The sequence below is a fragment of the Carcharodon carcharias genome, chromosome 16 (assembly GCF_017639515.1).
Source record: "Carcharodon carcharias isolate sCarCar2 chromosome 16, sCarCar2.pri, whole genome shotgun sequence".
Classification (NCBI taxonomy): Eukaryota; Metazoa; Chordata; class Chondrichthyes; order Lamniformes; family Lamnidae; genus Carcharodon; species Carcharodon carcharias.
In genome coordinates, this window is record NC_054482.1 from 18817196 (window position 1) to 18844774 (window position 27579).

At 42.8% G+C, this 27579-nt stretch overlaps 1 protein-coding gene across 1 annotated transcript in view; it reads right to left on the reverse strand.

Annotated features, from left to right (window-relative positions):
- Positions 1 to 209: 209 nt before the first annotated feature.
- LOC121289295 (BMP/retinoic acid-inducible neural-specific protein 3-like) overlaps positions 210 to 27579 on the reverse strand; it is a 207985-nt gene continuing 180615 nt past the window's right edge. Inside the window, exon 8 of the mRNA XM_041208600.1 lies at positions 210 to 1367. Coding sequence (XP_041064534.1) covers positions 254 to 1367 — 1114 coding nt within the window. The 3' untranslated portion in view covers positions 210 to 253. The remainder of the gene's footprint in view (positions 1368 to 27579) is intronic.

The window sequence follows — 27579 nt, forward strand, 5'->3', positions numbered from 1 at the left end:
AAGATGATGATATTGGTTGAATATTCAAGCTCAGGTTGAAGAAGTCTGTTAGGGAAAGGGCTTCTGCTCATCTGTTTGCTCCTGTGATTCGGTACTTCCCCAACACTGATGTACAGGATAAAGACAGGTGCTTGTTGAAGGGGAAAATCCAGAGTTAAATCAAACAAATTTCACACAAAAGAACACCAAAAAGAAAAATCCCCATTATCAACTCTGGTGGGCTCTTGTGTTGTGCTGGGAATGTTGAGTATGGTTAACTGCATAACTTGGTGGTTTCATTTTCGATCGAGTTGATGATTTTGGCGTTGAAGGCCTGAAGGGAGGCTTGAATTCTGACCACCTCACTGGTGGACAACTTCAATCGATGGCGGAGCAGGCAGGTGAAAAGGTCCAGGCGCTGGTGACCATAGGGAGAGAGCCGGTTCACGCGGTCCCGTATCTCCAGAAGCTGCAGCAGGGCGGAGTCCTGCGACCCCTGGGTGTACGGGTAGTCCAGCTGCAGGATCAGGTCCCGAATGGCGTCTGGGTCAAAGTGCATGCTGTAACCAAACACCTGGGCGTGGCTGATCTTCATGTAGCCCAGGTTTCTGGAGGGGTCAATAAACTCCAGCGGCTCATAGTACAGGCTATCATTGCTGCTTGACTTGATGCGGCTCCTCAAGTAGATGTGGACCGTTTCAAAAAACGTCTTCCATTTGTTGCCCAGCATCAGGGTCCAGTTGTAACACTGTAGAGGCACATCCACTTTAGTCCTCTCCCAGTCTGGGTAGCTGTCCTCGTTTACCGGCATGAACCAGCTCTCAGAGTGACTACCTCCAAAAGGATTCACGTAGATAGCCAGCACTGGCTCCAAAGTACTGTTTTTAGTCAAACAGATTTGTATTGTCATGCCTAAGATCATATGAACAAAGTTGGTCTTGTACTTGTTGCTCTTCAGAGTAAGCAGCATGCGCTTCCTCCAGGAGGGATCAAACCAACTGTTGAGCCGCACGTCGTTGCTGATGAAGATGGCAGGCACGATGATCTTGCTGTCACGTTTCTGCAGCAGATACCTGATTTCCATGTCCCGCAGGTCCTGCTCAGTCTCAAAGCCAATGTACTGCTCAGTGGGGTCAGCGACCTCTGGCCGGCAGACCCCTTGGCCCAGCATGTAGCCCACGTTGCAGGCCCCGCAGCGTGTGCGGTTGTCAGTTGCGCACATCACACAGGAAGTCCCCTCGCCAACCAAGCAGGGAATGGCCTTCTGGCAGGTCACCTGGTCGTAGGGGCAAGTGCAGCTCCGGGTCTCCTCTGAAAATACTCCAGCCAGGCCATTGTCAGTGCAGTACAGGAAAGACTGAACACGGTTGAGCCAATAGGTCATTGCCCTTAAGAGAAAAACAAAACCAAAACAACCATCTTATTAAGGTGCAAATGAATACATTTGATTGCTTCTCCCCAAAGACTCCTTCACTTTAATAAAAACAACTTTCAGTTTATAGCACCTTTCTAGTAGTTAAACACCCTGATGTATTTCACTGGAGCCTTACTAGGCAAAACTTGACACTAAGCCCCATAAAGAGATATTAAAGTTTGGTCAAACAGATGGGTTTTAAGAAATGCCTTAAAGGAAGAGAGAAAGGTAGAGAGCTTTAGGAAGGGAATTCCAGCATTTAGGGATGCGGCAGCTGAAAGCATGAACTCCAACAGTGGAAGAACAGAAATTGGGGATGCTAGAGCTCTCCGAAAGCTGAGGGCTAGAGATGGATTAAAAAAGATCAGGAAGATTGAGGTCACTGAAGGATTCAGATATGAGGATGTAAATTTTAACCAATCAAGAGCAGTATTGTTGTGATGAGGAAGATCTGAGACTCAATATCTGGTCTGAGCTGAGTTCACTGAGGTGAATCGGAGAGATTTGCTAATGTTATCTTCAGCCAAGGGAAAGGTTCACCAGGGAAGATCCTTTATCCAGAAATCCTTTCCAGTAACTGGATGTGTGAAGATGCTGAGGGGGAATGAGCCAGCCCACTGTTGCCCCATCAACACAAACTGATGACATTGCACTCAATATATAGTCACACATGAATGATGGGATGGCTAAAAAGAGGTAGATGCTGGGGTTCAATTAAAATTTCAAAATTGAGACAAATAGACTTTTGTTAGACAAGAACCAAGGTATGTAGATTGAATTAAGTTACGGGTCTAATTTATTGGCAGAATAGGCTGGAGGGGCTGAACAGCCTCCTCCTGTTCCTGTGTTCCTTACGGCTTGGTTCTGGTAGCTGAAGCTGTCTCTTAACCAGGGATCCAAACACACTCAGGTGTCAAATCAGGAAGAGAGGGAAGGAAGGTGGAGACAATTAACAGAGAAAAGTACTTGGATTACTTTGGTACAAATCTACACTCAACAGCCAGGCTGGCTGAAAGCACAAAATAAACAGTGGTTAAGTTTGGCTCAGGTACTCTCACCACCCATGGGAGATGATTGACTGGTAAACCTAAGGATGATCACAAAAAGCTACATCATATACAATGGAATACAAATCACACATGTGTGTATATGCACACTTGTGCCCCCACGCACACATGCAGAGAGACATTTTGCTCCAGGAATATTGGGTCTCGCACTTCTGTGCCTGTTCCCACAGCCTTTCCTTGACTTTTTAAACATCACTTGATTCTGTAGAGGGTGGGGTTCCTCCACTGACTCACTCTCCCTGAGCCACACTGTCCAGGATGGTCACTCAGCCAGACTGTGGCAGCTGGCCTCAGTGTCCTGGGGCAGGGAAAGAAAAACTGGCCAAGATTCCTCACTCCAGGTTGTTACACTGTAACCTCCACTTAAAGTGCATGTGCACTGCTATCAGGCAAAAACAGCATTGGGATTGGCACGCTGGTAATTTGCTCAGAGGTTCTCCCAATGATGACTGCCATTTTAGTGGAGGGTTGCAAAATTCACGATCTCCTCAGGGGTTTCTGCCCACATTAAGGTGTCTGATAGGGTGATTGACCAAGGAAATAGCTAATACTACTGTTTAGGCTTTTGCATGTGATTGGTCAGCTGAGGGTGCCAGGTAACTGTGGAACCATTACCCAGGAAGAGTTTGCATCTGGAAGAAGGGAGGGAAAACTTTGTAACTTAATCCCTGTGAGAATACACACACACACACACACACACACACACACACACACACTTCAGGCTGAAGCAGACCTTGCACAAATCCCCCTCATACTCTTCAATCCCCAAAATGAAAGGGGTTTAGCTCTGTTCCCGGGTTCATTGATGAATTTCCAAAGTGCATCACAGCCCATCTTATTAATCAGCAGTGCAGGAAATGGCCAGGTTGTTTCTGGGACATTCAGTTGAAAATAAGGGTGAAGTTCAGCACTGATGTGCTCTTCGGCATTCACTGATGATGTTACTGGATACAGGCTGTTTAGTATCTGAGAAACATAGGGCTGAGGTTGCAGCATTGCATAAAATCCAAGGCGTCTGTGATTTTGCAGAACCACAGAATCGTTACAGCGCAGAGAGGCCATTCAGCCCATCCTGTCTGCACCAGTTCTCCGAATGAGCATTTCACCTTGTGCCATTCTCCTGCCTTTTCCCCTTCTCCCCAAATAATCATCTAATTCCTTCTTGAATGCCTCGATTGAACCTGCCTCCACCATGCTCTTAGGCAATGCATTACAGATCCTAATCACTCACTGTGTGAAAAAGATTTTTCTCATATCACTTTTGCTTCTTTTACAATTACTTTAAATCTGTGCCCTCTGGTTCTTAATCCTTCTGCCAATAGGAACAGTATCCCCTATCTACACTGTCCAGGCCCCTCATAATTTTGAGTACTTATATCAAATCCCCTTTCGGCCTTCTTTTCTCCAAGGAAAAGAGTCCCAACTTTTCCAATCTATCTTCATAACTGAAGTTTCTTATCCCTGAAATCATTCTTGTAAACTTCTTCTGTACTCTCTCCAATGCCTTCACATCCTTCTTAAAATGCAATGTCCAGAACTGTACACAGTACTCCTGCTGAGGTCTAACTAGTGTCTTATACATAACAACATAAGAAATAGGGACAGGGATAGACCATTCACTCCCTCGAGCCTGCTCTGCCATTCAGTAAGATCATGGCTGATCTTGTGTTTCAATTTCCATATTCCCATCTACCCCTGAATACCTTTGATTCCCTTACATAACAAGAATCTATATACCTCTGCCTTAAAAATATTCACTGACCCCACCTTCACCGCCCTCTAAGGCAGAGAATTCCAAAGTCGCACAGCCATCTGAAAGAAAAAAAATTCTCCTCATCTCTGTCCTAAAACGGCGAACCCTAATTTTAAAAGTTAAAATAGTTCTGGACTCACCCACTAGAGAAAACATCCTTTCCATGTCCATCTTGTCAAGACCATTCAGGATCTTATATACTTCATTCAAATCACCCCTCATTCTTCAAAACTCCAGTGGAAACAAGCCCAGTCTGTCTAACCTTTCCTCATAAGACAACACATGCATTCCATCACCTCCTTGCTCTTGTACTCTACGTCCCTACTAATAAAGTCTAGGATACTGTATGCATTTAAAAAAAACTACTTGGGGGGGTGGGGACTTTTCCCTCGTCGGGCGAGCTTGGCGGGGGCACGCGGCCCACGATTGGGCTAATTATAGCCCGTCCAGCGTGAGTTGTGCACAGCAGCGCTCAGAGCGGCCTCTGTGTGTGTGGGGGTGGGGAGGAGGGCGAGCACGAACTTCACCCATGCACACGGGTGCACGCTGGAAAAGCTCCCTGAGGCACAGAACTGCCTCAGGGAGATGAAGCGTTTTAAACATTGAAAATAAAGATTTTAAAATTGTTATAAAACATGTCCCCTCATGTGACTCTGTCGCATGAGCGGGGACATGTTGTGAATGAAATGTTAACATTTTAAATTTATTTTTATCTGTTGTTGGAAACCTCATCCCGCCTGTGGATGACGTTTCCTAAAAATTGCAAAGGCTGCTTGGCCTTTTCGCCCACCCGACAACCGTAACGTTGGATGGGCATAAAAAAATTTATTTCAATTACCTTTTTAATGGCCTTAATAGGCCTTTCAATTGTCGGAGGGCACACTGCTGACTATGGCACGTGCCTACCAACTGAAATATCATGCATCATTTTATGCTTGGCCAAGCTGGGCGTGAGCTCGGCCGATGAGCTAAAAATTCTGGCCTAGGAATATGGTGGTATTCTGTAAAGGCAGGTGTGTGTGTGTGTGTGTGTGTGTGTGTGTGTGTGTGTGTGTTCGTTCATGATTAATTAAACTGGGGGAAGGTTAGTAAAGACAACTTGTCTGTGGGAACTGAGAGATGAAAGGTAAAGTAGCTAGATGCGTGTATTTGTAATGAAGCACTGTGGTGAAGTTAAATGTACGAGTAAATAGATTAGGTTTGGAAATTTGCATTAGGGGTGAGGTAAGGACTTGACTTGCCAGCTGTTAAATTTCAGATGGAAGTTTAGAAGTGACAAGGGGCTTTCACAACTAACAAAGGTTTCATAAGTAAACAGGGGAAGGTTATTAAATTTTATTTGACCTGAAAGTGGAGGTAATAGGAAAATATGAGAGATTTTTATATTTTGGAATTGCTGAGGTGAGTTATGTTGGCTGTGTGGCGAAGATGTCCTGAGACTAGCTCTGTGCTGAGAAAAGTTGTGAATTTGAAGCAACCATCCAGTTTCAAGCCAGAAAAAGACTTTGTTTTCAAAAAGCAGTCTGTTTCTGGACCTTCTTGGGTCTCCACAGCAGAGTGGAAGGAAGTGAGAAATCATAAAGTAACAGTAGTTTTTGCCTTGGGTAATATTACTGGATTTTTATGATTAAAAATCTGTAAGGGAGCTGTTGCCAAGTAGTTTACTTGTGTGTTCTGTCCAAATGGGTCTTTCTTTGGGGAATGTTTCTTAAGACTGTTTTAACTGTGTAATTTTAATCTGGTGTGCTTAAGGTATTTTTTTTTTCTTCCTGTTAATAAATCTTTTACATTTAAAATCCCACAAGTGTTACTAGGATTCTATGCTTCTAGGATCAGTAGTTTCTCCCTCATTTTCAAAATACACAAAAAAAAGGCCATGATCAGTAAGACAAGTTTCCTTCTGGGATTTGGTTTGCTCAGCGAATAGCATCGGTGACAGACATAACACTTTATTAACTGCTCTCTCAAGCTGTTCTGCCACCTTTAATAAATTCTGCACATAGACACCCAGGTCCCTCTACTCCTGCACCCCCATTAGTGTAGTACTTTGTATTTTATACTGGCGCTCTTGTTTTTCCCACCAAGAAGTATCGTCTCACATTTCTCTACATTGAACTTCATCTGCCCCCAACCTCCCATTCCACCAACTTGTCTATGTCCTTTTGAAGTTCTACACTGTCCTCCTCATAGTTTACAATACTTCCAAGCTTTGTATCATCTGCAAATTTTGAAATTGTTCACTGTACACCAACATCTAGGTTATTAATACATATCAAATAGTCACCTCGTAGAACTTGGGTGTTGCTGAAAAAAGACATTTTGTCAAAGCTTTTCTTCTTGCACTCATCAGGACAATTGCAAGGATACTAATGTCAGGGGGAGCAACAAATTAATACTGTATGAGAAGAGAACGATGATTGGTTGGCAAGTGGACTCTGATTAGGAGAGGTGTTGCCATGGAGAATGCACCTTACTTAACGGTGACTGATAGTTAACTGCCAAGCATTGTTTGAAATTTAAACCAGGCAGCTTGACTCTGATTGGTCAAAGCATTGCCCTGAGAAGGAACCAGCAAATGGCTATCACATTTTGTTTAGCTGAAATAGGCGCAATATGTGTACATGTTCTTTTTGTCTGCAAAGAACAGGGCACTGTGTATTAATATGTGTAGCTTCCAGTACACGCAAATGCTTCACACTGTGAGCCCAACTGACAATCTTAAATTGGTTGCCAGTGTAATTTTTAACATGCTGAGGATTATTTAGCAAATGTTGTACAATCGCAGAATCATATCTAATGTTGGACATTGTGTTCTGTGTTTGGAAGCATGGGCTGGTTGGGTACGGTCTGTACCCCGCCAGTTGCGAATAGTGGAAGGGACATGCTGTTTGGTACAATCTGCCGCCTTTGGGACATACGGCCTACACACCTAGCATCACACTGCACTGAAATCCATATACCACATTACTCATTTGTGAGGTAGACAGAATATCTTTTTGGCCTCCTGTTAGTGGCGAATACCACGCATGTTGCTACTGCATAGTAGCAGCGTGAAACAGCTAGCTTCACCTGTTGCTCAAATTTTTGAGATACCTTGCCCTTCCAGGGTAATCTGAGATAGATTGGGCACTTTTCAGGATTCAGGGCCAAAGGTTACAACTTTAGGCCCATTGATGAGTTTGTGCGATAATCAGCATGAACAGATCTGATCACGGTAGCTGTTATTCCGCAGGATGTCTTTGATGCACCCTATTTCAGCATCGAGCTTGCATGGTGATAAAATGACCTGGGCCCTTTTTACAAGTTTGACAATAAGGCCAATTGTAAGAATCCCAAAGCGTATATTGACAGGCGAGGGTAGGCTTGTGGTAGACTGTGGTGAAGAATTGTTTGGTTCAGGATCAGGCAGTTGTCAGGGAGACTGATGGAGTCAATGGATAGGGGATGGAGTTAGCTGTGGGGATCAAAAACAATAATTTTAGTTGGAAGAAATCTCTATTTATCCAGTGGTAGATCATGGACAGGCAGTATGGCAATTTGGAGATAATGGAGAGTTTGAGAGAGGTGGTGGTGAGGCAAAGCACAAAACAAGGCCATTTGGCCCTCATGCCTCTGTCAGACCTGCCTTAATTGAAAATCATTTGTCGATTATATGCCCATTTTGCAGGCTTATCAATCTTGTCTGGTATTTTGTTGCAGCTCCCACAGTATGAACTATCACCCCAATTTGGTCTTGTTTTTCTGTTTCCTGAGCCCAAATCTTTTATATAAATGGTGAACAACATAGTCCAAGCATCAATCCCCGTGGACCACCATTTTCTACCTTGTGCAGGATGAGTAACTATCTTTAAACTCTACTCTCTACCTTCTATTTTATAGCCAGCTTGCTACCCGTTCTGCTACTTGGAGCCTGACTGCACATGTCCTGACCTTAGTCAAAAGTTTACCATGCAGAATCTTATTGATAGCCTTTTGAAGTTCCAAATATATTAATTATTGTATTTTTCTTGTCTACTCATTCTGCTAATATTCCTGAAATAATTCAATCCAGTTAATAACGCATGGCCTTCCCTTTGGAAACTACGCTAACTAGGTATTTTTCTGCATCACCTTTGAGTAAAGATTCCATTATGATTCCTAACACCCATATTAAGTTAATTGATCGATGGTTCCATGGAGTTGTTTAATCTCTTTTTAAAGATAGGAATAGCATTAGATGTCCACCAGTCCTCTTGCGCCACTCTCTTTTCTAACAAATAAAGTTTTGGAAGTGGATTGTTTGTTTAAGGTTATTTTCTTCAATATGAAGTAATGTTCCCTTTAAAATGTGCATGTTGTGAGTGGCGTTTCTTTCAGTGTGCAATCTCTTCAAATTCTGACAAGTTATTCATCACAGTTCAAGGTCGGCTCAGTACCTTGTGGGCTGCTGTGTGCCCATGAACACACACATCTTAGGAATATTGACTTGAAGTGTACTGATACTGAGCTTTGCAGCAAAACTCAGAGAAATCAGAATGCAATGGAACAGGACTAGGATCTGTACACAGATGATATCTCCCTACAGAGTAAAGAAGCGGGATCCATATCCCTGTATTATTTTGGAGTTGAACCATGTCCTTACAGGATAGTAGCCCAGGAACCACATCTCTGAAAGATCAAGAGTCAAACCTGCACACGATATTACAGTAGGATCCAGACTCCTACAGGGTGTGGGATTAGGACCCACTCCCATCTATACAGAACCTAAGAGTCAGAACTACTTCACAACACAATATAGGTTCAGTTCTGATGAACAGTCATACGGACTTGAAACGTTAACTGTGTTCCTCTCTGCAGAAGCTGCCAGACATTCAGGTACGTAATGTTGTGGGAGGTATTGCAGTGCAAAGACTAGGAGTCAATGAAAATGTAAAAGCCGTGATAGCAAGACTGAAACAATATTTGGAAAAGGTAAAAGTGCTGCAGTGACAGCTGCAGAGGCTGTGCATTAAATAAGCTTGGTGTAACAACCCATTTTGTAGTCCACAGCCAAAAGAAAACCCTTGGTGCACAGTATAAATGGCATGAAATCAATAATCTTGCTGAAAGAGGTGACAAGGGTGGCTGGAGCTGGGCTTGGAAATGTTGGGCTGTTACAATAAGCTGTGCTCTTCTTTGTTTTGGGGATATGAGGCACATTGTTAGGGGAACAGGAAGGCAGATTCACCCTGCATCATTCAATGCTGTACCTGCCTTGGAAGTACTCAACAGGACAGGGTACATGAAGCTTCAATCCCAATCTAGTGGTGGTTTGTCTGACCTCCACTTGATGCTGACACCCGATGAAATGAATAGAGGTTGTCCTGTTATCCAGGACTGACAACGAAGTTCATCAGTAGACAAAAACCCCGTCCCCAAAATGACTATGTCTAACCCACCTCAGTGTTTAGTAAGTAGGAAGGCACTGTAAGCTACTGAACATAAGAAATAGGAGCAGGAGTAGATCATTCAGCCCCTCAAGACTGCTCTGTCGTTCAATAAGTTCACGGCTGATCTTCTGCTTCAAGTTCACTTTCCTGCCTGCTCTCTTTGATTCCCTCTGATGCCAGATATCTTTCTGTCTCGGCCTTAAATATATTCAACAATGGAGCATCCATAACTCTCTGGGGGTATAGAATTCCAAAGATTCACAACACTTTGAGTGAAGAAGTTTCTCCTCATCTCAGTCCTAATTGATCGACTCTTATTCTGAAACTGTGCCCCAATGTTCTAGATTCCTCAATCAGGGGAAACAACTTCTCAGTGTCTGACAGCCCCCTTCAGAGTCATGTATGAATCAATAAGATCACCTCGCATTATTCTAAACACCAAAGAGTATAGATCCAATTTACTCAGCCTCTCATCATAGGACAGCTCTCTCATCCCAGGAACCAATCTGGTGACCCTTCGCTGAACCACCTCCAATTCAAGTATATCCTCCCTCAGACATGGAGATCAAAATTGTGCACCATTCTCCAGGATGTGTCACCAGAGCCCAACACAGTTGTAGGAACACTTCATTATTCTTGTACTCCAATACCCTTTCAATAAAGGTTAAAATGCCACTTGCCATACTAATTGCTTGCTACACTTGCATGTTAACTTTCCATGTTCCTTGTACAAGTAAACCAAAGTTTCTCTGAGCATCACCGTTTAAATTACACATGGTTATAAAATATTCTATTTTCACATACTTACTAATAAAGTGAATGACCTCACATTTCTCCACATTATACTTCATCTGCCACATATTACCCACTCGTTTAACCTGCCTGTATCTCTTTACAACCTCTTTGTATCATCCTCACAGCTTGCATTACCACTTTTCTTTGTATTGTCAGCAAACTTAGGATGGAATTTTCTGTGCCCATTAGTGTCGGGTGTCATAGTGGGTGTGAGCGGATAATAAAGCAGGAAGGCCAAAAATCAGTTTCACGCCGGCATGAAACCGGTTTGCAATCGCCTGCTTTGCCCGTCAATGGCAGGCCACATTTACCACCACTGGACGTCGGGAACTTCATTTCCATACATCTGCATATCATGATAAGTCCTGCCCGCTGGAATCATCCCCCACGCTGGATCATCCAGGCACATTGGCGTGATTGCACGCCGACGAATTTCACAATTGTACAAAAGCAATATGCACCTGGCAGGTTGCATTTCGCTCGGAGCTTAGAGGTTTGTTTGCCCACCTTGCTTCGGGCAGCACTCGCGATCATCAGCGCCAGGCTTCGCAGGCAGCGCCACATCACTTTTAGGGGGGGCTCATGGGGAGACCTCTACCTACCAGACCAGCCGTAAGGCGGGGGGGGGGGGGGGGGGGGGGGGGGGGTGGCTAAGGCTTGTTTGAGGAAGGAAAAAGGAGCCTCAGGCAAGGGAAGAGGCTGCACTGCAGTGAACAGGGAAATGGGGGTATCCCAGGGTGTGTGCGGGGGCACATGTTGATCTGTGCGAGTGGCCTCAAGATGTTGCGGGCTTCAGAGGAGATAAGGCCAGATGGAGAAGTGAGGGTGTGTGTGTGAGAGAGAATGATTGGTGATGTCCCTTGAGCTGGCATTGAGTGAGATGCCAGTGAATGTGTGATGGGCTTGTGGGTGTGAGAGCTTAGAGTGATGAGATGGTTGCCTTAACCTGATGGTACGGACAAAATCATTCATGCTCCTTCTCCACTGGATGGTCAACCTCTTCTGTGCAGCACTGGCACTGACCACCACTGCCACCTCCTCCCAAGCTGGAGTGGTGAGATTGCTGGACCTCCTGCAGCCAGAGCGGGGATGGAGAGGACATCACGGAGGGCGTCCAAAAGACATTCCAGTGTCTGGGCACTGAACTCTTCCTGGCTTTCAGGGCCATGTCTTCACCGGAGCAGTCCTGGGCTACAAGCATTGAGAACTGTGTGTGCGGCTGCAGTTTAGATATAGCACCAGAAAGAGGAAAGCGGTTTGGTAACGGCACGGCAACCCACCAGCGAGATGGCGTGTTCCCTGTGGCTGCATAACTAATGAGGTGGGAAGCAGACGATATGGCGTGAAAAGCTGCCATTGCAGCCGGCAGGTATAATGTCCTTTTTCCCACCTGCTACTGCACTTAGTGCTAATCTGGGATGATTCCGCCCTTAGATACATTACGCTTTGTCTTTTCATCTAAGTTGCTAATATAGATTGTAAGTACCTGAGGCCCACACACTGATCATTGCTACACTACACTCGTTACAGCTGTCAACTTGAGAATTCCCCATTTTTCTTTAGTCTGTGCCCCCTACCCATTAATCAACTATGCTAATACATTACTCCCAAATTCATGAGCTCCTATCTTGCATATTAAACTATTGAGTGGCACTTTAATAAATGCCTTTTGCTTCCCAAGAATACTACATGACCTGGTTCCACTTCATCATGATTTCCCTTTCAGAAAACCATGTTGACTTTGTCTGATCATACTGTTTTTCTGAGTGTATTTTTGTTCTCCCCCCTTTCTTTTGCTCATATTTGTTGACTTCTAGTCCATTGGCACTGTTTTAGAATCTAGAGAGTTTTGGAAAATCATAACTAGTGCGTTGACTTTTTTTGCAGCTACCTCTAGGGTGTAGGCTATCAGGTCCTGGTGATTGTCGGCTTTTAGTCCATTAAGTTTCTCCAATATTATTCCCCTGCTGATATTAGTTATCTTAAGTTCTGCACTCTCATTCACCTCTTGGTTACCCTCTATTTATGGTATGTAATTTGCATCTTCATCTCTACCATTTCCTCATTCCCCTTGATAATTTCTCTCTCTTTTGTCCTCTAAGGGATCAACATTTATTATGGCTACTCTCCTTTTTATATACTTAGAAAACTCTTACAATCTGTTTTTATATTCCTGGCTAGTTTACTTTCATATTTTTTTTTCCCCATTTTTATTAACTTTTTGGTCACCTTTTGCTGGTTTCTAAAACACTGCCAATCCTGAGCCTTACTACAGTTCTTTGCTAAAGTACAAGCCTCTTCTTTTAATACAATACTAGCCTGAACTTCCCTATTAAGCCACAGATGGTTCTTCCTTGCTGAGTTTTTGCTTTTTAATGGAATGTATTTTAGTTGATCATTTTGAATTATTTATTTAATGTTTCCCATTGTTTATTTAAAGCCATGTATTTAAGTCTTTTTACCCAATAAGTCTTAGCTATCTCTCTCCTCACACCGATAATTGGGTTTAAGATTTTTGTTTTGGACTGGAGTGTTGCCTTCAAATTATGGAATTCAGTTGTGGTATGAATGCAGAGGGTCTTTTACAATGAGATCACTAATTAACTCTGCCTCGTTGCACAATACCAGATCTCAAATAGCTTTATCCTTAATTAGTTCCACAATGGATTGTTTCAGGAAACTATTGTGAAAACATTCCACAAACTCATCTTTCATACAACCTTTGTCAATTTGATTGTTCCACTCTATCGGAAAATTAAAGACCCCCACATTCATTAAATTGCCTTTGTTACAAGCTCCAATTATTTATTTGCTTAACGTTCTGACCAACAGTATAAACACTATAACTACTATTGTGAGGGGTGGGGTAGGGGGCTATAAGACTACTCCCATCAGCCCTAGTTACCTCCTAATTTTCATCCAAACTGATTTTATTTTCTGATCTTCTGAGCCAAGATTCTTTCCCATTAGTGTCCTTACATCATCCTCCTTTTCCATTCTGCCTCCCTTCTTATAATCTGAAAAGGAAGAATATGCAGGGCTATGGGGAGGGGAATGGCACTAGGTGAACTGCTTCTTCAAAGAGTGAGCACAAACATGACAGGCTGAATGGTCTCCTTCTTGCTGTAACCATTCTGTAATTATTTCCAAAACTCAATCGCCTTGTCACCATGTCTTTGTAAGGGCACTTAGATCTAAACCATTTATCTCAATTTGTGTCATAAGTTAATCTATTTTATTAAGAATGCTTGGCATTCAGATTAAGAGCATTTTATTTTATTTCTTTATGCACGGATCTTATTCATTGATGCACACTTAGTGTTAACCTTTCTGTCCCTTCCTCTCTGCTTGTCTTTAACCAAATCATTTTTTCTTTAGACTTCTAAATTTCCCTTCACCTGACCTGTCTTCCCCCTTCACATTGCAAAGCAATTATTATAGCACATATGGTGTCTAAACTCCAGAGGTGAGTGCCAATAGCAATACACCAGCTCCAGCAATGCTCTAGCAATCTTCTTGAAGGGGTGGGTTTCAGAGTTTGGGAGAGACCCTTGCTCCTGCTTTCAACCTGGACACCTTCATCAATGCAATATCAAACAGGTAGGTTCTGCATGGAGTTAAAAGTCAGCAAAGATCAGCCCTGTTAGGTAGGATCGAAGGAGGTGAGTATGTCTTGCCTTTAGCATTTGACCTTTGTAACTGGGGAGGGCAGTGATGGAGGAAATCTGCTGGGACAGTATTTTGGCCGGCAACCAGCACATACAGAGCCTAAAGGTCAAACTTGTATGCATAGACACACTCAGAGGTAGACATACAAACACACAGTTAGCACAAACACACAGTCAAACACTCAAATAAACACACACACACACATGCACAAACACATTCAGGTACAGTCAGGTAGAAGATGCCAATAGTGAGGTGGAACACACTGATATTGAGCTGGGACACACTGATAGTGAGGTGGAATGCACTGATAGTGAGGTGGCACACACCGATATTGAGGTGAAATGCACTGATAGTGAGACAGGAAACATTGATAGTGTGGTGTTGATAGTGAGGTGGGACACATTGATGGTGAGGGTACACGTTGAGCGTCTAGAGGTAGAAGGATAAAGCAAATGTAAGCCTGGCTGGGAAAATGGTACAGGAGGGAGGGCTTTAGATTCCTGGGACATTGGGACTAGTTCTGGGGGAGGTGGGCTCAATACAAGTCAGAAGGGCTGCACCGCAACAGAGCTGGGATCAATGTCCTCACAGCGCAGTTTGCTTGTGCTGTTGGTGAGGATTTAAATTAACTTGGCAGGTGATGGGAACCAGGATGTAGAAATAAAGATGCACAATTTTTTGGGAGGGTCAGATAGCGCTACTGTAAGAAATAGTAAGGTCTTTGGTGGGGTCAGAATAAAAAGGAATGCATTAAGGTCAAGGTTAGGCTTAGTGTGCATATATGTATACATACAAATAAAATCACAGAATTATTACAATACAGAAGGTGGCCTTTCAGGCTGTCATGTCTACACGGGCTCTCAGAATGAGCAATGAACCTAGTGCCATTCCCCTGCCTTCTGCCTGTAGCCCTTTACATTCTTCATGATAATCAAATTCCCTCTTCCCCAAGGAAAACAGTCACAACTTCTCCAATCTATCAACTTAAATGGAGTTCCTCATTCCTGGAACCGTTCTCATGAATCTTTCCTGCCTTCATATTTTTCCTAAAGTGTGGCACCCAGAACTGGATGCAATGCTCCAGTTGAGGCCAAACCAGTGTCTTATACAAGTTCAACATAACCTCCTCGATCTTGTACTCTATACCCCTATTAATAAAGCTCAGGATACTGTATGCTTTATTAGCCACTTTCCCAACCTGTCACCTTCAATGACTTACGCACATATACACCCAGGTCCCTCTGTTCCTGCACCTACTTTAGAACTGTACCCTTTATTTTATATGTCTCTCCATGTTCTTCCTACCTAAATGGATCACTTCACACTTCTCTGCACTGAATTTCATCTACCTCTTGGCCACCCACTCCACCAACTTGTCTATGTCCTTTTTGAAGTTCTATAATATCCTCCTCACAGTGCACAATGCTTCCAAGTTTTGTATCATGACAATTTGATAAATACGTTGGCGATCTGCACATGCAGAGAATCAGATGGGAGTATGATGTTGTGGTGATAATGGAGGCTGGCTCAAAGAAGGATAGGACTGGGTATTATTTTTTCCTGGATAAAAGGTGTTCAGGAAAGATTGTGAAGGAAAGAAAGGAGGAGTGGTGACTGTATTCATTAAGAAGAATATTACAGTGCTGGAGAGAGTGGATGTCCTGGAGGGATCAAGAGCAGAATCTACTTGGATAGAGTTAAGAAAAATATTGAGGCATCATTACCTTATATTACATTATATTCTTACAGCGCTGGACAGAGCAAATAAAGGAAGGATTTTTCTCCTGGCTGGGGTGATAGTGGGTGGGGCAGGGTGGGGTGGGGGTAGAGGGGCACGGTGGGTGAGTGGTGAAGTTTAGGACAATGGGGCACAGTGTCAGAATATGGGGTATGCCATTTAAAGTTAAGATGAGGAGGAGTTTCTTCTCACAGAAGATGGTGAATCTTTGGAATTCTCTATCCCAGAGGGCTGTGGAGGCTCAGTCATTGAATATGTCTGAGACTGAGATCAATAGGTTTCTACACATTAGAGACATCAAGAGACATGGGGATGGTGTAGGAAAATGGCATTGAGGTAGAAGGTCAGCCATGATCCAGTTGAATGGGAGAGCAGGCTCAAGGGGTCGAATGGCCTACTCCTGCCCCTCAATTCCTATTACACTGCTGGATATTTTCTATAAACCGCCAAATATTGGGAAGGATATAGGTAAGAAAATTTTTAGGGAAATTACAATGAGATGAACCAATTATACAGTAGTGATAATGGGAGCCTTAATAGTCCTAATATAAACTGGGACAGTAATAGTGTAAAGGGCAGAGAGGGGGAAGAGTTTTTGAAGTGTTTTTCTCTATCAGTATTTTTCTTGCCCAATGAGGAAGGAGGCATTGCTGAATCTGGCTCTGGGAAATGAGGTGTGTCAAGTGGATCAAGTGTCGATCGGGGAACATTTATGGGACAGTGATCATAGTATCAGAAGGTTTAGGTTAGCTGTGGAAAAGGACAAGGAGCAATCTCAAGTAAAATACTTGAACGCAGGAGATCCAATTTCAGTGCGTAAAAACCAATGTGGCCCAGATAAATTGTAACGGAATAATCAGCTGCCTTTAAAGAGGAGATAGTTTGGGTACAGTCAAGGTACATTCCCACGAGGGAAGAATTAGGACAAGCAAAACCAGAGCTCACTGAATGACAAAAGAGATAGACGGTGAGATGAAGCAGAAAAAGGCTACATATGACACATGTCAGGTTGATAATAAATAAAGTTCAGAGGGGAAGTGAAAAAGAAATGAGAGAGGTGAAGAGAAAGTGTGAGAAGAGACTGGCAGTTAACATAAAAGTGAATCCAAAAGTCTTCCATAGACTTATAACTAGTGAAAGGATAGTGAGATGAAGGATAGGGCTGATTAGGGACAAAAAAGCAAGATCTATGCATGAAGGCAGAAGACGTGGACAAGGTGCTAAATGAGTACTTTGTATTTGCCTTTACCAAGGAAGGAGAGGCTGCCTATGTCATATTGAAAGAGGAAGTAGTTGAGACACAGGATGGGCCAAAAATTGAGAAAGTGGAGGTACAAGAAAGGCTGGCTGTATATTTAAAGTTGACCAGATATGATGTATCTGAGGATACTGAGGGAGATAAGGGAGGAAATGGTGTTGGCATTGGCCGTAAGCTTCCAATTATCCTTAGAATTATGAGTGACACCAGAGGACTGGAAAATTGCAAAAGTTACATCCTTGTTCAGAAAAGGTGTAAGGATAAATCCAGCAATGACAGTCTAGTAAATTTAACCGCCAAGGTGGGAAAGCTATTAGAAACAATAATCTTGGACGGAATTAACAGTCACTTGGACAAGTGTGGATTAATTAAAGAAAACCATCATGGACTTGTTAAAGGCAAATCATATTTAACTAACTTGATTGAATTTCTTGATGAGGTAACAGAAAGGGTTGATGAGAGTAATGTGGTTGCTGTAGCATACATGGGCTTTCAAAAGGCGTTTGATAAAGTGCCACATAATAGACTTGCCAGCAAAGTTGAAACTCAAGGAATAAAAGAGACAGTAGCAGCATGGATACAAAATTGGCTGAGTGACAGGAAACAGAGCGTAATGGTGAATGGTTGTTTTGTGGACTGGAGAAAAGTTCATTGCAGGGTCTCCAACAATTGGTGCCAGGACCACTGCTTCTCTTGATATATATTCATGACCTAGACTTCAGGGGACAATTTCAAAAGTTGCAAATGACACAAAACATGGAAGTATTGTGAACTGTAGGAAGATAATGATACACTTCAAGAGCGCGTGGACAGGCTGATGGAATGGATAGATGTGGCCGATGAAAACTAATGCAGAGAAGTGTGAGGTGATAAATTTTGGTCAGAATAATGAGGAGAGGCATTATAAAGTAAAGGGTACAATTCTAAAGGGGAAACCTGAACAGCAGCATCTGGAGGTGATGTAAACTGTACGTCATTAAAATTAAAATAGCATGATTTTACAATAGGTAAAATTCAAATTTATAAAGCTAATACAATCTAGTTATGAAATAATACTGTGATGTTTAATTGAAGGAATTACAGAGAGTAGAGCAGCAGAACGGGGCACTAAGATAAGGAGATGAGCACCATCCACGGCGTGTGACTGAATGTGGGGCACAGGCCATCAAGTGACCAGGTAGCCAAAAGAAAAGCAATGAGATATTAAAAAGCAATACTCCAAAAACAAAATGGTCAAAATAAACCTTAATCTTTCCATAGAGACATAGAATCTATGTTATAGAAAGAAGCCATTCAAGCTCATGATGAATGTGCTGACTCATTGCTAGAGTAATCCAAATTAATCCTACTGCCCTGCTTTCTCCCCGTAGCATTGTATCTTTCTCTGCTTCAAATATTTACTCAATTTTCTTTTAAAAGGTTTCTGCTTCAACCACTCCCTGTGGCAAAGCATTCCATGCTCCAGCAATTCTGTGTGTAAAGACATTATGCTTCATCTCTTTCTACTCTTTCTCTGTCACTATTTTAAATTGACGACCTCTGGTCATTGACTTCTCAACCAAAGGAAATAGTCTTTCCCTATTCGATCTATCAAAACCCTTCAAGATCTTAAAACAGGAGTTTAATAGTTCACTCTTTGCCCTCTCTGCTCCAGGAGATTTAGTTCCAGTGTCTCAAGTCTTTTCTCATAGCTCCAGTTTCTCACCCCTCTATCAATCCACCTGGGTCATTGTGCAACACATGCTCACTGTATGCATCAATTGTGCTCAGTTGGTAGCACTCTTGTCTCTAAGAGAGTAGGTTGTGGGTTCAAGTACCATCCCTGGACTTGAGCATAAAAACCAAGGCTGGCATTTCAGTGCAGTACTGAGGGAGCACTGCACTGTCACAGGTGCTGTCTTTTGGATGCGATGTTAAACTGCAGCCCCATCTCTCCTCTCTTGGCGGATGCAAAAATTCTGGTGGCACTGTTGAAAAGAGGAGCACGGGAGCTATTCCTGGTGCCCTGGTCAATATATATCCTCCAACTAACATCATAAAAGCAGATGATCTTGTCATTATCACATTGCTGTTTCTAGGACTTTGCTGCGGGCAAACTGGCTGCTGTGTTTCCTATATGGCCAGACTTCAAAAGTACCTAACTGTCTGTAAGATACTTTGGGATGTCCTGTGGTCATGAATGGTGCTATAAAAATGTAAGTCCTTCTTTCTCATTTTGACTTTAATGCCTTTCCTTTAATGGAGTGTCCAAAATTACACAGAGTAGCAAAGCTTTATCCTTGCTCCTTTTCTCAATCACCATAAGCTGCTTTTTGTAAATCCAAATTGTTTTTTTTTATGGTTTTAGCCTTCTACACTTGCGCACTCACATTCCTGGCAGCTGCCCCTGAGTTTTCTGCCCTCTGAGATTCCCTGGCCCAACCTTCTGAGCGTTCCAAAGATTGTACCTCCATTTTGGGTTAGAGGGCATAGGTCAGAGATTCTTACCTGTGGCCTTTCTCATCCTGTTACTCTCATTTTAATTTATTTGCTCATGGAATGTGGCCATCGCTGGCTAGGTCAGCATTTATTGCCCATAGTCTAATTGCCCTTAACAAGGTGGTGGTGAGCTGCCATCTTGAACTGCTGCAGTCCATGTGGTGTAGGTACACCCACTGTGCTATTAGATTATGGGCTGCCTTCTCCTTGCAGTGCATTTTGCTGATACCTCTTACCTCATCTGGCCTGATAAGGTCATTAAAATGTTTGCATTACTGAGTCAACATGATGCCCTACCATTCTCTTGGTAAAGCAGCTGTAATGTGGTCCTCACCTATAGGTCCTGTGCCTCTCTGACGCAAACAATGTGGTCTCCGCTGCCTTGCATCACGGCATTGTTTTTTTTTTGTTGAATGGGGTTCAGGATGAAGCGGGGAAGATGAGTCCTGGGGCTCCCTGTTCTGGTGAAAGTCTAACTTACCTTCTTGAAATAAGTAGGTGGAAGCAGTATTGGCAGAAAGCAAATTGATGGTGGAACACCTTTAAGTTGCTGCAAGCCTTTAAATCCTGTATCAGAATTCGAGTTTCGGTCCCTCAAGTAGCAAATTCCGAGTAAGAGATGGCGCAGTATCCAAGAGTTCACCAAGGATGTTAAAATTAGGTCCAACAACAACAATTTGCATTTATATAGTACCTTCAACACAGTAAAAAAAGACCTAAGGCACTTCACAGGAGCATTATCAGACAAGGTCTCTTACCATGCCACATTCGGATAGATGGTCAAAATCTTGGTCAAATAAGGTAGGTTTTACGGAGCAACATAAAGAAGGAGAGGGGCAGAAAGGCAGAGAGGTTTAGGGAGGGAATTCCAGAGTCTAGGGCCTAGACAGCTGAAGATATTTCTGCTAATGGTGAAGTGATGAAATTCAAGAAAGCACAAGAGAGATTTCAGATGCACAGAGATTTCAGAAGGTTGAAGGACTGGTGGATGATACAGAGGCAAAGAGGGGTGAGTCCGTGTATCGATTTGAACATGAGGATGAAAATTTTAAAACTAAGCCATTGATGAACCAGGAGCCAGTGTAGTCAGCAATCACAAGGGTCTTTGATGGCTGTGACCTGGCGTGAGTTAGATTACAGGCAGCAGAGTTTTGTATGAGCTTAAGATTATGGAGGTTGGAGGGTGCAAGGCCCGCCTGGAGAACATTGGAATACTCAGGCTAGAGGTCACAAAGGCATGGATGAGCATTCCAAATTTGATAGAGCTAGCCTTTTTCTCATAAAGTTTGGGGTTAGGAGGCGGGGGTGGATGTGCAGGGTTCACACCCTGGTTCACACTTTAACCGCACAGCTTACACTACAATAGGAAGTCCTTCTGGGAACTTCCAAAATGGATGACAAGAGAAAACTAAAAGATAAATGTAGTGTTCAATTGTTCTGTGTTTGATTATGTGAGTCTGTTTACAATTGATACGCACTTTGTTTGATTGGTTAAGCCTGTTTGTGGACTCAGGGAAAAGAAACAAAGAGAAAGCAAAAGGGGCCGGAAACTGCAAGAAGCATGAAACAGAGCAGGCATTATAAAACACTGTAAATAAAACCTGTTTGACACATAATAACTAGTGTAATCTCTACATTGCTCTGAAATATATTAGATATACAATAAGAAGGGAGCAAAAGTCCCATTCTGGGCCAGATTTTGCTAGAACAGGGACTTCTAATGGCATTCGCCATTAGTTAGATTTGCTCCTGCATGTTTCAGATCAAAACATTTTTGCCATAAAATTGCTGAAAGTGCAAGTTGTTATCGGCAGAATGAGGAAAACTGGGCAACTGGAAGCTTCAGAGTGAGCAGGTTGACCAACTGCCTTCTCCTTTACCAATGTGATGTACAGATTGGGGAATATGCAGCACAAGGACTGAGAAGGAAGTTGAATTAAAGGTTGTGAATTTAATAGCAAATCAGGTACAGGAAGACAAATGAAGTGTGAAGAATGGTTGGATTAAATGAGAGGAAAAAGGGACAGAAAGGAAAAAAATCAAAATTAAAATTTGACACTTTAAAATCTACCCAAAAAGATCAAAACCTGACAGAATAAGACTCCACACCCTCAATAGTTGATTTTCAATGCTAGAGAGGCTGATTGGTGGTCATTAACAATTATAATGTTGTTAAAAGGGTACTTCTGCTAACTACTAATCCTATTTATCTGTGGTATGTTTATTCATACCTAGCATGTTCATACAGCAACCTCACACCACTCAATATATTTCAATGGTGAGGCAGACATTTTTCTGAAATGAATACCACAGCAGCACAGATTGAACAGTAACTTTGGTATATATAAATTTAACAAAGTCTCTTCTCTGCTCCTTTCCTGAAGTTGTTATAACATTTATACACAAATAACAGTGAATGCTTCATCATTATCTTGACATCAAATTTTGTCCTACCGTTTAAAACCTGCAGGGAAAAGTAAAGCTGTGTAATAAAATATTAACAGGTGTTTAATACGTGTTCAGGGAGGAATATAGTAAGGAGCATTTAGCACTGTAAGTCAGTCGTACATACCAAATAAGTGATTAGAGATGATGTCAAAGATAAAAGCGGTACAATAGTTGAGAATTAAAGCAAAAAGAGTAAAATCACTTCGATATTACATTTTGCAAATGTTCACAAGGGAAGTAATGGAAACATTGAGAATGGTGCACTTGATAAATTGTCTGGGCCAGGCACTGAAGGAAACTTATGGAAGATACTCACAAGAGTAATGAAGGGTTAGCTCAATTGTAAAAGGTTCTGCAGGGTTGAAGCAATCAGCTATAAGCACCTGTATCTACATATGGGACAAATGGTAGTCTAGGCAAGTGCGGGCCATTAGCTTGACCTCAAAAATCACAAAAGGAGCCCAACAAACGTAGAGTGATAGCTCAGTAATTAAATGTTGGCAGGCAGTGAGGAGATGAAAGTTCCACTTTGATGAATCTCAACATTTTTAATGATGCCAGAAATGAATTAGATCCGGAAATCCCTTTGATTGAATTCTGCATAAAAGGCTCTGAGTGAACCAGAAATCTGAAGGAATCTCACATAGAATGTGGAACCGGATCAATGTCAGACTCGGGGAGGGGTGGAGTAGGCAATCACTGGAATCATCATTACTGGGCTGCTGAGTTACATCAGCTGGTTTCTTGAGTTACTGGACTGCTTGAGCTAAAGTATCAGAGCCTTTTTTTTTTTGTTCTAACCTTGCCTTCTTATGCTCCACAATTTTCCATATGTCATTAGGGGCAGATGGTGGAGCATAGTGGTATTGTCACTGAACTACTATTTCAGAGTAGACCCAGGGTAATACACTAGGGATAAAAACAAAAAAACTGCGGATGCTGGAAATCCAAAACAAAAACAGAATTACCTGAAAAAACTCAGCAGGTCTGGCAGCATCGGCGGAGATGAAAAGAGTTGACGTTTCGAGTCCTCATGACCCTTCGACGCAAGTTCTGTCGAAGGGTCATGAGGACTCGAAACGTCAACTCTTTTCATCTCCGCCGACGCTGCCAGACCTGCTGAGTTTTTCCAGGTAATTCTGTTTTTGTTTTTAATACACTAGGGACGTGGGTTCAAATCCCACCATGGTAGATGGTGAAATTTGAATACAATAAAAATCCGACGATGACCATGAAACTCTGGCAAGCTAGTTAAACTTGATTTTTCCTTAATGAATCCATACTGGCTTTCCTTAGTTATCCTGCACCTGTCAAAGCGACTACTGATTTTGTTTTGAACTACAGGTCAGAATTTTCAGCTCGGTGAGCGGGGGGGGGGGGCCCGCTCGCCGAGGCATAAAATGACGCGGGGTGACATTAACAGGGCGTCCCGACATCACCGCGCGTCATTTCGATTTTCAGTTCGGTGGGCACGCAGCCGAAACTGTTAAATGCCTGTTAGGGCCATTTAAAAACTAGTTAAACTAATAAACTGAGCTGCCTGTCGAACCTTAAGGTTGGCGGGTAGGCAGGTGAAGAGCCCAAGCAGCCTTTGCATTTTTCATGGAACCTCATCCACGGGTGGGATGAGATTTCATGAAGTGTTTGTAAATCGAGTAAAATTCTTTTAAACTATCATATGACAGGACATGTCTTAAAATTTTTTCCTTCCTTTATTTAGATTTTTAAAACATAAACCAATCTCCCTGAGCACCTTTGTTTCTGCACTCCTGACTCAGGAACACGCACCCCCCACCCCCGCCCCCGACCCGCACAGGGAGTGCTCAGTGCTCCCGGTGTACATCGCGCTGAGTGGGTCTTAACTGGCCCGCCCATGTAAAATGGCGGTGCGGAGCCGATGGGGGGCGCCGATCGGATCTGCACCCGCCCCCGTCTGCCCCCACACGCCCCTGCACATACCCCCCAACGGGGGGAATATTCTCTTCCACTGAAGCCAAACTGACTGGTCTGTAGTTGCCGCCCTTACCCTTGCACCCCTTTTTGAACAAGGATGTAACATTTGCAACTCACCAGTCCTCCTCCATTACCCCCGTATCTAAGGAGGACTAGAGGGTTATCACAAGTGCCTCTGAAATTTCCAGTCTCACCTCCCTCTGTATCCTTGGGTGCATCTCATCCGCTCCTGGTACCTTATCCATTTTAAGTAAAGATAGCCTTTCTAATACCTCCTCCTTCTCTATTGTAAATTCCTCGAGTGCACCAGTTACCTCCTTCTCACCTTAGCCTGGGTAACATCCTCTTCCTTTTAAAGACAGCTGCAAAGTACTAGTTTAATACCTCCACTAATTCTCCGGCCTCCACATGTCTCCTCTTTTATCCCTCATTGGCCCTACATTTTTTATTATTTACAGACTTATAGAAGACCTCGGGATTCCCTTTTTTGTTAGCTGCTAGTCTCTTTTCATGCTCTCTCCTTGCTTCTCTGATTAGTTTTTTCACTTCCCGCCTGGGCCTTCTATATTCAGTTTGGTTCTCCATTGTATTTTCTACTTGACATCTGTCACACGGGTACTTCTTCCTTTTCATCTTCTCTTCTATCTCTCCCATCATTCAGGGTGTTCTATAATTATTTGTCCTACATTTCCCCTTGACATTGCCTGCAATGCTATCTCTTTGAAGGTAGCCCATTGTTTGGCCACCATCTTTTCTGCCAACATTTAATTCCAATTTACTCGACTCAGGTGCATTCTCATCCCATTGAAGGTGGCTTTCCCCCAATTAATTATTCCTGCCCTGGATTTCTCCTTGTCCTTCTCTTATGGCCAACCTAAACCTTATGATGCAATGGTCACTGTCCCCTAAATGCTCTCCCATTGTTATTTGAATCACTTGGGCCAACTCATTCCCCCAGAACCAGGTCCAACAGTGCCTGCCCTCGCTTTGGACTGGAAACATACTGCTGTTGTCGTAAAAACCCATCTGGTTCACTAATGTCCTTTAGGGAAGGAAATCTGCCATTCTTACCCGGTCTGGCCTACATGTGACTCCAGACCCACAGCCATGTGGTTGGCTCTTAACTTACCTCTGAACAAAGGCAATTAGGGATGGGCAATAAATGCAGGCCTAGCTAGCGATGCCCACATGAATGAATATTTTAAAAAAACCTTATTCACTTGGCCCTCAATTTACCTCAATATTGCATGAATGGAATGAGATAGATACACCCCTCACACAATGCCAGGTGGACTCAATCCTATTATTATATGCTTAACTTTCTGAAGCATTGTTATGGTCACTTCTCGCACATCCCTCAGACAGATTAGCAGTCCTATGGAGGCTTTTGTACAAAGGTTGAGTGAAATTTCTCAACATCATTTGCAAAATTTCCATGTAATTTTTACTTTTCTTTTATTCCTGAATGAAATCGCTAGCCAGAGAGAATTCAAATAAATTCCATCTGTCTACTTTCAGGAGATGGTGTCATTGAGACAGTTGGAAATATTAAGCAGCAGTTAGGCTAGCTCATGTTCTTGACTACAGCAAGTGCACTATTGGATGGATAGGAGGAAGCTTTCCACTTCCAACTGGGAAATTTACGGAGTGCATGTGGTCATGCATTACAATCAACAGGGAGGAAGGGTTGGCTCCAGGAATCAGTACAAACAGAATGAATTATTTACCAGCAAGCAGAGTTTCCACTGAAAACTGGTTTCTTAACCTGCCTGCCACTACATAATTAGCCTGATTATAATTATAACTGTACATCTGGTAATCAATTAACAGAGAATACAGGGAATACACTTGCTGTACTACCCAATAGTGAATAGGTACATTGAATAGGTAAATTGAATACATACCTTCTCATCTGTGGCTACAGATAACGAGTACCACCTGCATTGCTCAAGTGGTGAGCAATTATCTAGGTAGAATGTTTGCTTAGAAGTGTCTACTTGGCATGATGAGGGATTGGCAGACATGATGGTGCTGCTGATTTGAAAGGAAACTGATGCCAAAGTGCCTCAATTGGCCACCGACAGGTCGGCGGGCGGACAGCTGATTTCGCTCTCCACCCGCCTTTCTAAAAATTTAAATGGCCCAGGATGATGTCGGGGATTCCTCCTGATGTCATCTCACGTCATTATCCCCTCAGCGACTGGGCCCCGCCCCCAAATCGCCGAGGGGAAAGTCCCGGCTTATATGTCTCTCTTTTACTTTGGCTATTTGAAAACCTTCATGTTTCAAAGTATTTCCTCATCTAATTAGCTGGGCTGCAGTTTTAACAATGATCAATCCCCATAACATGACTCACACAAAGTCCTTACTTTTCCAGGCCTACGGCAGGTGTCATTTGTGGAAGAATCCAAAACTAGGGCCATAATTATAAGACAGTCACTAACAAATCCAAGGAGGATTTCAGGAGAAACTTCTTTACCAAGAGATTGGTGAGAATGTGAAGGTTGCTACCACAAGGAGTAACTGAGGTTGATAGCATAGATGCAGTTGAGGAAAAGCTAGTTATGAATTTTAGGGAGAAAGGAATAGAAGGATATGCTAATATGTTTAGGTAAAATTGGCAGGAGGAAGCTTGTACAGAGCATCAACACCAGCATTGGCTGAATGACCTGTTTCTGTGCCAAACATTCAACGTAATACTACGAACTGATCAGCTGTGCCAACTCCGACACAATTTTTCCATGTCCTCAGATCCTATCCTGAAGATGCTGACACTTCTCTGGTGCATGGTTCCTCAAACATTAAGCAACCTTCCAGATTCACAACCAGGTGACAGTATTTCACGTGTGAGCTGAGGTGGTGGATATTGGAGGGCACTTTCTAATTTACACTGGCAGATATGATTAGATAGTGAATGGGTTTGCGAGCCCTGGCTAATTTTCTGGCTCGGAACACAGTGAGCACTAATCCTAATTGCATGGGTGAACAGCACAGGAACAGGCAATTCGGCCTAACCAGTCCATATTGGTGTTTATGCTCTGCTCAATCCTCCTCTCATATTTCCTTACCCAAATTTACCATCATAATGATCTAGACCCTTCTCCGTCAAATGCATCTATGCTATTTGCTTCATCTACTACCTGTGTTAGTACACTCCACATTCTTATCACTCTTTGGGTAAAGAAGATTCTTCTGAATTCCTTATTGGATTTCTTGAGCATCTTATATTTATGGCTTCTAATTATACTCTTCCCCACAAGAAGAAATGTCCTTTCTGTATCCACTCTATCAAAATCTTTCATAATTTAAATACATTCATTAAGTAACCCCTCTGCCTTCTTTTTTCAAGAGTAAAGAGATCTAGCCTGTCAATTCTTTCCTGATTTATATTGGTATCATCTTTGTAAATCTTCTCTGCCTTCTGTCCAGTGCTTCTATATCCTTTTTATAACATGGCGACCAAAACTGCATGCAGCACTCTGTGGTCTAACCAAGGTTCATTGCAGCTTTAGGATAGCATCACTACTTTTCAATTCTTTTCCTCTAGAAATGAAGCCTGGTGCTTGGTTTCCATTTTCATGGCCTTGCTAACCTATGATGCAACTTTTAGTGATTAGTG